The 14,433-nt window shown below is 39.2% G+C and overlaps 1 protein-coding gene across 2 annotated transcripts; it reads left to right on the top strand.

Annotated features, from left to right (window-relative positions):
* Positions 1–698: 698 nt before the first annotated feature.
* mmp25b (matrix metallopeptidase 25b) lies at positions 699–14,317 on the top strand. 2 transcript variants are annotated; one of them, XM_079660271.1, is made up of 11 exons: positions 699–976; positions 1,110–1,198; positions 4,406–4,538; positions 4,673–4,811; positions 6,498–6,811; positions 7,422–7,601; positions 8,629–8,713; positions 8,962–9,044; positions 9,240–9,392; positions 12,010–12,303; positions 12,619–14,317. In XM_079660271.1, exons 1-11 carry the CDS (start codon positions 886–888, stop codon positions 12,864–12,866), a joined length of 1,809 nt encoding a protein of 602 aa, XP_079516397.1. In that variant the 5' UTR covers positions 699–885; the 3' UTR covers positions 12,867–14,317. The 2 variants fall into 2 exon arrangements, with proteins under 2 accessions (XP_079516397.1, XP_079516398.1); XM_079660272.1 differs by having other exon boundaries at positions 971–1,035.
* Positions 14,318–14,433: the final 116 nt, after the last annotated feature.

The following is a 14,433-nucleotide window of genomic DNA, read 5'->3' as shown; positions in this document are numbered from 1 at the left end:
TGCATGCTTCATACCAAACCAATTGTTTTCAAAAGAGGAGTGATATTGTTGTACACACATTTATTTTCATTCCTACATCGAAAATAGAAATATTTATGCAATTAAATATACATTTTTGCAACGATGAATATTAAAAAATATATTTTAAAACATGATTTTATTTATTTATTTATTATTTATTTAAAGTTAGTTATACATGGAATTCAAACACCAATGTTTGGTACAGGCTAATTTGGGCCTATTATTTTTCCTCGCATCTTCAAATTATACCTTTAATATGATTTCATTTTAATATTGTATGACCTAAGCTTCTTCATGCACAATTATACACATCTAGTATTTTTGAAAAATCTTCAAATCCTCTTTTGTTAAAATGATTCTGCATTTAACCCATCCTATTGACATAAACGTGTCTGCCATATCAGATATTCTTGGTATATGAATCATGTTATGTTCTGTACCTCACACCTTGCTTTCTTTGTCGGTCCTTTGGTATTTTTCAGGGTTCCAACATTGTGTTTCATATAGTCTCAACACTGTTCTGTTGTGTTGGACCAAAACTAAAAAGAACAATTAAAAAGGGCCAGTAATTAAATCCAAGGTCTAAAAAGATCAGACAGATTTTCAAAATAGGGAAGTATCACATTTCAGATTCAAGGTTTCATAACAGAAGTTTAAAAACGCATGATGATCTGACATGAGTGGAACTGGGCCTGTTGCACACTACAGTGTTCAACTGGAATCAGGCCAAATTCTGTCAAAATGTATTTTTATTTGGACATTGAAAAGTATTACAGATGGAGAAGTACATAATGATCGCATCTTCTCACCTGTACCTGAGGCAACACGCGCCAAACATCTGTATGATGCTCGTGGTGGGCGGATATGAGAGCCTCGGATAACGCCTCGCGGCTGAGAGAGTTTCTAATCGATGCGCCCTGCCTAGTCCCCAGAGAGACTGAGGAGAAGAAACACGGTGAGCTTTGCTTCAGTGCTCACACGCTTTTGTTATGGTTTGGATTTGGATGAAACTGGGTCAGTTATAGAGGAGAAATGTGTCCTCTGTTTACACCAACTTGTTTTGATAATAATGGAGCGTGTTTTCGCAGTGACCGGAATGGAGTTGGGTCTTCTGCTGTGGATGATGTCGACCCTAACGGGAATCACATCAGCTGTCCTGGAGCAGTACAGAGCAGTGGTGAGTGAATTACACACATTAAACTGTTTTAAAACTTTGTATTTTGAGCGAGGATGATCATTATTGTTTTGGGGTTGGAGGTTATATTTACTATCACTATTAGAGGAATATATATTTCTATATCATAGGCTTTTTTTTCTCAGGCTAATTATTATGTGTGATTGGTCATTGTTTCACTTTGCAGATTATATTATTTGTGTGCCAAAAAAGCATTATATATTTTTTTAAATCATGTCATTTTAAAAACTATTATTTACATACCAATTGTGGATTAGTTTACACCATTTGCAGCTTTCATGTCAGGCATATCTTTCTATAATACACATATTCATCTCTATATGAGAAGCAGGAAGTCATAAATATAAAATGACTTATGCAAAGAGGCTAGTGGGTGGTGAACATAAAGCAAAATCCATATGACTCCTCAGAGGTTATTAAAACACATAAAGGAAAAGCATCAGATTAGTATTTTGTTATTATTCCATTTTCTTTGATAAGAAAAAATGTAGGTCTGGAAGAAATATCTTAACCTGAAGCTTAAGTGATCATTATTTCACAATTTTAAGAGAATAATAATAATAATAACTTTATTTGTATAGCACCTTTCATACAGGGGATTGCAGTTCAAAGTGCATCAGTAAGAAATAAGACATAAAATCAGTGTAAAAAAAGCAGCAAGAGCAAAGCATAACGTGGGATTAAATAATTAAACATAAAAACATGGGGAATAAAACATAGAGAAATAGTGCATAATAGTGTAAAGTCAGTCAAATGCTTTGGTAAAGAGATTAAAAATGTCTAGCGTATTGGCTTCCCTAATATTGTTGGGTAACGTGTTCCACAGTTTTGGGGCGTATACAAAGGCTGCATCACCGATCTTCTTATGACTCTTTCTGGTGACCTCTAATAGACCTGCATCTGGTGATCGCAGTGTTTTGGCGGGTTTATTAGAGAGTCAGCAATGTAGCTGGGTCCTTGTCCATTTAGAGCTTTGTATGTGAGGAGAAGCACCTTAAAATCAATTCTAAAAGTTACAGGAAACCAGAGTAGCTAAGACAGGACTAATGTGTTCCCTCCTTTTGGTATTCGTTAGTAGTCTAGCTGCAGAGTTTTGAATGAGCTGGAGTCTTCCAATAGCTTTCTTGGGGAGACCAGTGAATAGTGCATTGCAGTAGTCTAGTCGGCTAGATATAAAAGCATGAATTAGCTTCTCTGCATCATTTTTGATTTATGAATGGTCGTATGTTTCTGAGATGAAAGAAAGCTATTTTGGTCACTTTGTTTAAATGGGCGTTGAAGTTCAAATCTGAGTCCAGGATGACACCGGGACTTGTCACCTGTGGTTTAATCCAAGTAGTTAAGCTTCCTAGGTTATTTGTTAGCATCTCTCTTTTTGATTTGGGGCCAACAAGTAGGACTTCAGTTTTGTCCTCATTCAATTTAAGAAAGTTATCGTTCATCCATTTGTTTATTGCTGTCAGGCAGTTGGTAATGGAGTTTATGGCTGTCGCATCATTTGGTTCAGCGGATATGTACAATTGTGTATCATCCGCATAGCTGTGGAAATCTATACCATACTCTCTGATGATGTCGCCGAGCGGTACAATATAGAGAGAAAAGAGTAATGGACCTAAACAGCTCCCTTGTGCAACCCCGGCTTTCATGTTTCTCTGATGTATGAACATTTTAATGCAAGAAAATACAGTTGCACAATATTTCAAAGAATAAAGGACAACTCATTTTAAAAAAGAGGTCTTCCTATATCCAGCTCTGTGGAAACTTCCTCAAAAACAACATGAATTCTGCTTATTTGGCCGACTACAAAAAGAAACGTCAGTGTGTGCATGGTGTGAACAAAGTTTCACTTCTGTGACTTAAACATATTTCCAGGTTGCATCCTGTATGATGCTGCTGTTTTTAAGGGTTGCAGAGGCATGAGCATCGAATGGAGGGCAAAAGTCGTACCAGTGAAACCATATAGCTTTTTAAAATGACCTAACCACCTAAAAACGGTTTTAATTGAATAACCTGACCCCCGGCTCGATGAGCGAACTATGGATAAATCAAAGAAAATAAAAGTATCGGAGGAACACAGAGGGTTTAATTCTGCGTGGTTAGAGTTATATGCTTTCACAGCAAACGATGCTGGCTTACCGGTATGTTTGATATGTGGAGAGAAGTTGCCAAAGGTGCTGCAGCCTTTACGTATTGGAGGACAAATACGGAAGTGCTGACGATCTTCAGTCATAATTCAATCAGTTAACTCTTTTTAGGGTGCTGCTATATGTTTTATTTATTTCAAAGTGGGCCCATTTTAATTCATTTTCTTCAAATGTACAGAGGACTCCCCAAGTGCTGTGTTGATTTATTTTTAAGTAGGCCTGTGTATTTTTTTTATTCTCCTTATACAGTAAGAGTTCTTTGTTTATTATTAGAGGTACACAGTTTTCTTTAATGTAATAAATAATAAATGCAAAAAAAACTGTAGTTTTTGTCTTTGATGTAACAATATATACAACTTTATAAGCTATCAAGCTATCAAATATGTTTTGCGGCTCCAGACAAAAAACATTGGTGGAAAAGGGGCCAAAATGGCTCTTTTGGTCCAAAAGGTTGCAGACCCCTGATCTAGTACATGGTACTTGAGGAGGACACTTTTTGCAGTGTAAAACCCACTGAAAACAACTGTTGATGAATTGGCCAACACCTTTTCCTTTAAACTGCAACGGTAAAAGGGTGGAGGCAAGGCAGGAAGAAGGGTAGGTTTCAGAATCACTTTCACAAGACATATTACGCTTCCTCTGATGGAGATACATGCTTACAATAAAAAAGAAATCACACCAGATTCATCATTTTATTTCACCTGCAGACCGTTCTCATACAACTTGCCTTGTGAACATTATAGGCTTCCTTTATACATTCAAGCAACTCACTCAACAGACAGGGCTATATCATATTAATGAGAAAAAAAAGGCTGGCACGCTGCTTTGTGCTGGGTCTGAGGAACAAATACCCTCCATGACATCAGCTTTTGCCAGCTATCTTGAAGTCATGTAGGAAACTAAACTGAACGATATTGTTGCTATGCTTAGGTGTGGGGTGCAATAACTAAGAAATATACCGTGTTGTTTTCATGCTACATCATCCTGTGCTTGATGAGAAAACACAGATTGCCACATTTCCTCTGGTTTCTTGTTTTCTGTGCAGGATTGGTTGAGCAGGTATGGCTACCTTCCTCCTCCGGACCCTCGCACAAGTAGAATGCAGACCAAAGAGGGGCTGGAGAAAGCCATTCGTGTCATGCAGAGATTCGGCGGGGTCCAGGAAACTGGGGTGCTCGGTAACAACGCCTCACCATAAATCAATAAACACAACATATCATGCATATGAGATTTCACAGATATGATGTCACATGAGGTCTCAAACTTCCTGTATTCTTGAGTTTCAGCAATATGTGATCAACTTCTCTTCCAGACAATGAAACACTTAAACTCATGTCTACGCCTCGATGCTCTCTTCCTGATATCATTGGTAATGAGGACAGGCTGAGGAGGAGGCGGAAAAGATACGCGCTGTCAGGCCTTAAGTGGCACAAGACAGACCTCACATGGAGGTGTGTTTCCTGTCATGTTATTATGGTGGCTTTACACCATCCCTCTGAGTCATAGAGCTATGTGTCACACTCACACACACTATTGCATTAGAATTATTTTCATATTTAAAAAAAAAAGGTTACAGCCGTCATTATGGATGCCAAACCAAATTTAAATCATACCAAATGTTGTTTGGTTTTAAAGCCCACTATGTTAGGATTTAAGTTATGTCCGTTGAGGAAGGAAGGCTTTTGGGGAAGTGTAGACTACTGTTTACTGTCTCACAAACTTATTGATTGGTTTTTAACATAAAAGGCAAAGATAAATAAAAACGTAAAGAAACACAATGTGATACAAAAGGTCCATACAAAGGATTTATATACAAGGCTGGGATTATTCTCTAGTTTACTGTGGTGTTTAAAAAGTGCCATTATAGTCCATCCTTAAATGCTCTCAGACTTTCCTTCTTCAATTCAATTGGTTTCTACTTAAGATGTAACATTTTTTGTTTGGTAATTTCCTAAAACAGCTGGGCCCTTTAATTCAGTCTAAAGTGGAGACTTATTTCCGTTAAAAAGTTTACAGCAACAGGACGTTCTTTTTAAGGGTGGATTAGAAATGAACTACAGTGTTCACGTTAATGACAAAACAAAAGTAACATACCACCAGGCTCAAGAGTTCAGCTGACTGATGTGCTGATAGCTGTTTTAGGGTTGTAGCTACAAAGACAGTAGTTTGTTTGTTTTGGTCTTTATATTGGATATGTTTACAGCAAGAGTCATCCAGTGTACCAGCAGTGTAGCCTACATACATGTCTGGTTAAACAGCTCAGCAAATACATTCCTGAGTTAAGGCCAAAAACGTGTTTTGTAAAGGCACAGTGACCTTGACTTTTGACCTTGACATTCTTATGAGTTCATCCTCTTGTGTCAAATTTGAAGAAATCCCCTAGGTGTTGTTGAGATATCGTGTTCAAAAGAATGGGACGGTTGTACAGATGGACAACCCGATCAAATAAGATACACCTTTATTGATCCCGTAGGGAGATTCAGGCTCAAAAGCAGCAAAAATAACTATGATTGAAACACAAAGACAAAGAGCTAACAGAAGGATAACAAGAATTACATAAATAAATAATTTTATGTAATAAAACAGCCACAATTTAATCATGGAAACTGTTGACATATATACAGACATCAATAATTATCAAAATTGCCAGAACTTTTTATTTTTTTACTTTTTGTGAAGCAGTAAAAGAATGAAATTGTAATTCTCTGAAAAACTCACCTACAATAAACTTTGAAAACAAATTAAAAGGGAAAAACAAAAGTATCACAAACCATGTATATCCATGGACATTTTGATGTCCATTTAAGTGTAAAAGCATCAAAAATAAATAAGATTAAAACACAAAGACAAAGAGCTAACACAAGAATAAACTAAATGAGGTATTAAAGTAACATTATATAATTAAAAAACCACAATATAATCATGAAAACCGTTAACATATATACAGACATCAAACATTGACATTGTATTTGTTTACTTTTTGTGAAGCAGTAAAAGAATGAAATTGTAACAGCTACAATAAACTTTGAACACAAATTAAAGGGGCAAAACTAAAATCTCACAAACTATACTAAGTTAAAGTAAAAAAATAACACACTCCATATTTGCTCCAATACAAAATGTCCTCTGGTCTGCAGTGTCCACAGCTACCCGTCGCACTCCCGCTCACCCGGCCTGTCGGGTGACTCGGGACGTCTGGTCGACAGCCTCCTGACTCGAGCCTTCAAAGCCTGGAGCGACGCGGCCCCCCTGAACTTCCGTCAGCTGCAGAGTGACAGCGGGGGGGTGGCGACTGAAGGGGACATCAGAGTGACTTTTGCCCGCATGCTCCACGACGACGGGTACCCTTTTGACGGGCAGGGTGGCACCCTGGCCCACGCCTTCTTCCCCGGCAGGGATGTAGTGGCGGGTGACACACACTTCGATGATGATGAGATCTGGAGCTATCGAGGTATTTACTAACTGAAATCATGAATGGATTTATGGCTAAGAGCTTTTAGATGACAGTCTGTACACTGATAATGAGCTATTGGTTTACATCAGGGGTGTCCAAACTATGGCCCGGTGGCCATTTTGAATTGTCATACAGCCCACAAATGAAACTTGTGCTGGTCTTATATTGTACTTATTAAATATATATGTTCAAATATGTTACACAGTATTCATGTGTTAATAAGCCCACTTTTCAAACAAATTCAGTCAATTAAAGTTGGGAACATCTTCTAACAAATATTAACAAGCTTGAAATATACCCTTCATATTTCTCCTTATTATAAGCAATCTGAGGCTTCTGTTTTAAGGAATAAGCTGCTAACAAAATAATTGAAACCCTCTGGAGAGCTGTGATGGAGGCTGTTTTTTTTTTACCGCACTTTCAAGTATCAAGAATAATTTATTGGATTGATTTACCCAACTTATAAATGAACTTATATATGAAATATACCTCCCCTCTAGGTAGTGGCCCAGCCTTTGTATAATTTTCTGTATGTGGCCCTCGTGAAAAAAGTTTGGAAATCCCTGGTTTACATGAAGGTAGTGATGGTTTCTTCACACTTCCTCAGGTGACAGCGGCAGCACAGACTTGTTCACGGTCGCAGTGCACGAGTTCGGCCATGCGCTGGGCCTGTCCCACTCGTCCTCTGACCCGTCCATCATGAGGCCGTACTACCAGGGCGCTGTGGGAGACGTTGCCAACTTCCAGCTGGCTATGGACGACAAGTTGGCCATCCAGCAGATCTACGGTCAGTGACCAGTTTAACTTACGTGTGTCTGTAATATTTGTTGAATCCTGCCTAAAGTGTGCGCTGATGGTGGTTTCATGTCTGTTTGTATGGGACAATATAAGTGCCAATAGGACAATAAATTACATTTTTATTTTTCATGAAGAAAAAAGTTGAAATTTTGGATTGTGTGCTGACACTAGTCGTTAGTTTTTTCTCAAAAGTTTGACTTTGATCATGAAATGTTGTTTTAGCTTCATTCTTGACATGTCATCTGTCGTCTCCTGATATTTTTTATTATCCATCTTTGATTTCATTTCCCCTATGCATGACACAATTTTGACTTCGAGTTTGACACATTATTTTGACTTCCCTTTCAAATGTGTTCTCTTATTCCCTACTCTAATACCGGTTTGTTTTCTGTGAAACATTTGCCTGCACACAAAACAAAGAAAAGCTGAAGCTGATTGTTATTACTTTTGCAGGTAGTCAGGGGATCTCTAAAGTCAGTATACAGTAGGCTTCTAATCTTCTGGCATCATTATATCAAACACATTTAATTGCAACCCTTACTGAGTTCCCTTTGGGGGTTTCATCCGGGAACCAGAATGTTCACTTAATTCAGTGTAGTATGAAATGCTTCCTTTCCATGTAAAAAAGAACATGAATGGTTTGTGGTCATTTCCTCCGAGAATGTGGAAGTGGCCCTGAACGACTTTTTGCTTGTATTATAAGTTCAAATTTAAGAAAGATCACAAATGTTGATTTTGGAATGTAGCTTGAAAACACAGCCCACAAAGGATAGAGAAGTCTATTAAAACCTCTATCAAGAGGACATAAACTGCCATCTGACAAACCCGTTTATCAGTGTCGTTATGTGTGCAAAGGTGTACTCACAAAAAGCAGATTTCAACAGTTTCCTTCCGTGCCTAAAAACGAAAGCATCCTGTGTGTGTTTCTTCCCTGGTTTGCTTTACAATTTTTGTGGTGCTGTCATCAGTCCTTCAGCGCCTCTTCAATGTTGTCTTCTGTCACTGTTGTGGTGTAGGTGTGAGTGATGGCGGACCACCAGGAGGTGTTGATCCTGACCTCCCACGCCTGCCCAGACCATCTCCTCCAAGACCAACACGGCCGTGAGTAAAATCAAAGGAAACAATGAAAATGAATGTACAATCATCAAAACAATAAGCACTTAGGCTTTGAATATCCCATCAGTTTACTCGTGGATGATTCCTTAAAAACCAGGGGATGCAGATAAAAGCTTTCTGATCAATCCTCACTGTGTTTGGTCCTGTTGCACCCTCTAGTGTATTTTGTTTTAAATCAAACTACATCCTGTGAAATATATTTTGACTGGAGTTTTTGACTTTTTCTGTCCCAGTTCTGACCCCTTATTCAAAGAGCGCTGTGAGGGAGGCTTTGACGCAGTCGCAAATATCAGGGGAGAGGTCTTCTTTTTTAAAGGTAAGAAGAAACAATCACAAATGAACAAAATAGAAATTTCCCAACATAGAAATGTACTTAAAAATCTCCCAAATCATGTCTACATTGATGATTCAAGAAACACTTACTCAAGGTTGAGAGGTGTTTTAGTTTTGTACATTTAGTGTGTTTGAATATACAGTTACATGTGTCGTGTTTACTCTCTTTCCTGGAAAGGTAACCGCTTCTGGAGGACTAAGCGAGACGGGTCTTTGGTGTCCCTCAATCCGGCTCTGATCAGAAACTTCTGGATTGGCCTCCCGCCGGGAACAAACAAGGTGGACGCCGTGTACGAGAGGAAGAGCGACAGCAGCATCATCTTCTTCATTGGTGAGAAACTAAATCTTGTGGTTACGTTTGGTTTTAGTGATTCTAATTTTGGCAATGGTGTTATTGAGTCAGAGGTGTGAACACGGTTGATTATTCCCACGGCTATATTTGCTCTTACGTTGAAGGAAGTTCTTTTAAGCGAGGGAAAAATGTTGGCATGATTTCTGCCGTACAAACAGGAACTTGGCCAAGGGTGTGTGAAGGTGTATGAATGTTAGCTTCCCTAGAGAAAGTGGCAATTCTCTGCATAATTGGAGTGTGAATGGGTAGTGGTGCACTTCAGCCTCTTGTGGCCTGAATCTGAATTACAACAAAGACTGTTTAATTTTTTGTTTCAAAGATATGAAAAAAGTAACTTAAAATAATAATCCAAAAACAAACTATGTCTGACCTAGAAAATAGAACACCAGATTGTGTTTCTTTCTTGCACCTCAGGACTTCAGATCTTTAATAAACCAATTATATTAAAGGTCACCTATTACAGGGTGTCCGCGGGGTCTTAAAAAGTATTAAAAGTTGATAAATCAATTCAGCGAAAATTAAGGCTATTAAAAAGTATTAAACGGCATTTTCCAAGGTATTAAGAAGGTTCACAGCAACGACAACATGAAACACCCTTTAATTTACTGAAACGACGAGTCGGGAAACCCCACAAGGCAGCCCCATGCATAGCGCGCCGTAAAATGCTGCTTATTATTTTAAGTTTCGTTGCCTTACTCCGCTCTGTGTGGGGTGGGGGGGGGGGACTACGGTAACGGGTCCCAAGGTGGGTAGACCGACATACGCAACGCTCTGGGGGTCCAACGGCTCCGTGTGTGCCCTATATTATCATTTTCTGATAACGATGAAATAGCCCGCCTCCCTCTCCCCACGTCTCCTGCTGCTGCTGGGCTGTCAGAAGAGGGGGAGGGAAAGGGAAAGAGAGGCAGTCACCGTTTATCAAATATTCTTATATTATTATACAGAGAACAGAGTCGTTATCAATTTGTTTTAAAGCTCAATAAATAACAAAGAAGAGCTCTGACCGGCACTTTTCTAATTTTGTACGGAAGATTTAAACTTTAACGGACATGTTGACCGGCGGAACATTTTTTTTACGGAAACTGCCGCACGGTCCCCTCGTTCCTTGGAAGACGCGGAGAGGTGCGTCTTTTTCATCTGCTGGTGGACTACCTGAGAGATACAGCAGGAGAACACGCCGTCCACCGCGGAGAATAAACAGAAGGGCAACCATGGCAACCATGCTCCGGGGTCTTCTTCGCTGCTTTTGGTGTATTTCGGGCGGCAGCAGCGCCACTTACAGGCCTGACATATGTACTACATCGTTTCCAGCATTTCCAGCGGTCTAGATTGAACGGACACGTTAATGAATCGAATGCGTGTGGACGGAAGCCTTTTTTGCGCTTGCGTATGCATTTTACCGTATGCGTCCTTGTGGGGCCGAGGTCTAAGCCAAACTATATCTGGTCACAGAGATCTGCTATTTTAAAGTAAAGTCAACACATATAGACCCTAAATATAGTCTATATTAAGAACGAGAAAAGTCTTAACATTTATATCCTTTTTTGTAAACATATGACAAATGTGTGAGGGTGATGACGTCAGAGCATCGTCCTATGTGCCAGGGCTTAGCCCCGGACAGCCCCAGCCCAATTTAACCCCTGGGTATTTGTGAGGGAGCTCACCAAGCTCACCAAAGTTTAACATATTTCATTGTTCAAAGTTTTGTCAATTGTTTTGTTTATTGGTCAAATACTGGTTTCTGAGGAGTTTTACTGGAATGAAAGAGCACAGAGTCTACAGAAGCAAAAAAGCAGCATACTGCATTAAACCTGACCTTCACAGAGAGGTTGAAGTTCATGTGGAAAGGAGGCTTCAGTAGTCTGTCTGCTCTCTGTTTAGTTTTGCTATCTTACAATCAATATAGTAAATGTGAGGTAAAGTGTGTAGCCAATGTAACTGGTTAGAACTCAAAGTTGCGATGAGGTCTTAAAATGTATGGAAAGGGTCTTAAAAAAGGTCTTAAAAGGTATTACATTTGACTTCAGGATTCCTGCATATACCCTGTATTATGCAAAATCCACTTTTTCACGTCTTATATACATAAACACATGTCCCCTCTTTGGAAAGAGATTCTGAAAGTTTCAGGAAAAAAGATTCAGTCTCTTTTTGTCCTGATCCATTTATTTAAAAACATGTCTGAAAATGAGCTGATCAGATTTTGTCCACTTTATGATGTCATAACGTTTTTTTGGCTTGTGTAACCATTGGCCAATAACTAACCAAGGTAACCCCCCCCCCTTATCACCTGAATCTCCTCCTAGAGCCCCATTGTGATCTTTTTAACCAAATATCTCTCAGAGGGGCGTGGGGAGGGGCTCCTTATTTTCATCTAAAGTAACAGACAGAGAATCCGCACTTTTGAAACAGGGCTGAAACAGAGGGGATTATGGGTAATGCTGCAATGAACTGTTTGGCGTTTGGAGCCAAACACTTCAGAGACATGTTTTGTATTTATCTGAGACCTATAATATATTGATGAAAAACAGTATAATTGGGGACCTTTAAAACCAAGACTCTTAAACACAAACCAACCATCTTTCCTCCTTCTATCCAGGACCTCAGTACTGGGTCTTCAGGGACACTATAGCCCAGAGCGGCTACCCGAGGCCCCTCTCCGATTGGGGCATGAAGACTAAGAGCGGGGGGGCGGTGGAGCGGGTGGACGCAGCCTTCGTCTGGTCCCACAACGGCAAGACCTACCTGTTCAGCGACGGGGAGTTTTGGAGGTTTGACGAGAGTCCCAAGGACCAAAAGGGGACCATGCAGCCGGAGCAGGGCTACCCCCGGAACAACAGCCTCTGGGGGGGAGTGCCGCCTCACATGGATGACATCATCAGCTGGGGAGAAGGTAACACAGTTCAGAAACATAAATATGTGATGAGTTTCTGGCACCAGTGATACATAAATAAACAAAGCCACAGAGGACTTTTATTAAGGTGCTGGTATGGAAGTTATGAAGTGATAAAACATTAGAAAAGTATCGATCAAAGCGAAAATGAGAAAAGGCTATCAGTTTAATTACAATTAGGCTGAAGATTTTGTTTCTTTAAAGCAGCCTTGCAGTGTTTTTGACCACTATAAAGCTGATTTAGATGCAGGCTGATGCTGTATTTTAATGTCTGATAGAAGAAAGAGATTCACACATACTGCTCCTGCTCTTTAGGAGATGCCTACTTCTTCAAGGACAACCTCTACTGGGTGCTGAAGAAAGGAGGACTGAACCAAGAAGTCGTCATGTCTAAATCCATCGCTGTGGACTGGCTCAGATGTCCAGCTCCGCCTGTAACCTCCACTCCTCGCATCCCAAAGGAGTGCAGCTGCGACTTAAAGGGATCCTCATCCTTTCTCAGAAGCAGCTGGCTCCTCCTGATCTCTACTGTATTGATAATTCATGCATTTGTTAGAAAATAGATAGCTGAGATGTCATTTTTTGGATACCAAGTGGCTGCAGGATGTTTTTGTCCTTCTTCCCTTGTTCCATTAAAGGGAACATAAAGGCTCTTTACACTCACAGTACATTAAAACCCACAAGCTGGTTTCAGATTACATAAATACCCGCCCTATGTTGAATAACCTATTCCATAGAGCCTTGTGAATTCTTTTTTATATCAAAAATAAAAATGTTTCTGGGGTACATAAAGCCAATCAATGACATTGGTGGTTCATATTTGATAGGAATTGCTGCTTGTGGAACCACGATTTATCCTAAAGGAGTTATATTAGGGTTGGTTTGCATTTCTAAGGCCTAATAAAGAAGGCTTCTAGCTTTTTATAGTGAATTTTGAGGTGTCTATGTATACAATAATTTGAGGGAAACAGCAAGTCTACCCTCACAATCTCCATTTATTGATTGTAAATATATCTAGTTTGCATAAGAAACACCTAAGTGTTATTTTGTAAATGAAAGCTTATAACAAAAATCTATTTAAACAGTGGTGTAGTTAATCCAGTAAACAGAAAAATACTGTTACATTATTTATAATTTTTTTAGCAGGAACAATGAAAGAATGTTGGCTTTAAAACATTGACCACAGTAATCTTGAAAGACCTGATAATGCGGTTTCAGCACATTCCCATCGTCCGGTAGATCAAATGTTTTCTTTTGAGTTCTTCTCTGTCTTCTCTTCTACTATAGCATAAGACCTAAGTTATTGTAAATACTCGACCTCTTAGGAACATAAAGCTGACCCATGACAATACATTTAGCCTCCCCCCTCCATCCTGCTATAGAACTTCACTCCCTACTTTTCGATGAGAAAGTATTCAATTACATGGAGCCTATATAGGACAAAGCATAGAAACTCCCTTAAGCTTTACTCATCTACCCCGTGTTTGGGCAGTAAAACAGGCCACACAAAAAGACTGAAAAGTACTTAAATCTTGTGCATATACTGTACATGGAGACATTTGAGCTGATAGTGGGCTTGGCTATGTTATTGCAACAGTTCTGCAAACAGAGATGTGGACTCTAACGCAATCATATTTTATAGTGACTGTTCAAAGCAGAGTGAACATTAATCAGTCAGTGGGGGAATTAAGGTTCCTGAAATGACAAATGTCATAAAAAAACAAACTACAAAATGAATGCAAGGAAGTCGTTTTAAACAATCATACATCAAAAGGTTTTTTGTCGAACTTTAGTTATTTTTGCACTGATTTAATTGCTATAATGTAAAAAGAAAATGTTTAATCTTGTAAATGTTTATAAAAATCTGCAGACATGTGCCATTCATTTGACTTTGCAGAAGTTGTGCAGTAAATTAATTTAATCTTCAGGTTTTTGTTGTGAGTATTGGCTGTAATGGCATGTACTGTATCTGCAGGTGTGTGTAATAAAATAAAAAAAAGAGGATTTCTTATTAGTTTGCGTCTTTGTAAATTATTTCGCTACGTCTGTTAGGTGTGTGACATTCCTGACTCATGGTAACTGAAGCATGCCGATCGCTCCCCAGTGAAAGCCCCATGCATCAACTGATTC

The sequence above is a fragment of the Notothenia rossii genome (assembly GCF_949606895.1).
Source record: "Notothenia rossii genome assembly, chromosome: 11".
NCBI lineage: Eukaryota > Metazoa > Chordata > Actinopteri > Perciformes > Nototheniidae > Notothenia > Notothenia rossii.
The sequence above is the reverse complement of the archived record's forward strand: the minus strand, read 5'-3'. Positions and strand labels throughout refer to the sequence as shown.

Excerpts from the sequence above, each read along its gene's own strand:
- mmp25b (XM_079660271.1), top strand. The coding sequence starts at position 886 with ATGAGAGCCTCGGATAACGCCTCGCGGCTGAGAGAGTTTCTAATCGAT. Across the intron at positions 977-1,109 it reads GACTGAGGAGAAGAAACACG|TGACCGGAATGGAGTTGGGT; the intron begins GTGAGCTTTGCT and ends GTGTTTTCGCAG. Across the intron at positions 9,393-12,009 it reads CAGCATCATCTTCTTCATTG|GACCTCAGTACTGGGTCTTC; the intron begins GTGAGAAACTAA and ends CCTTCTATCCAG.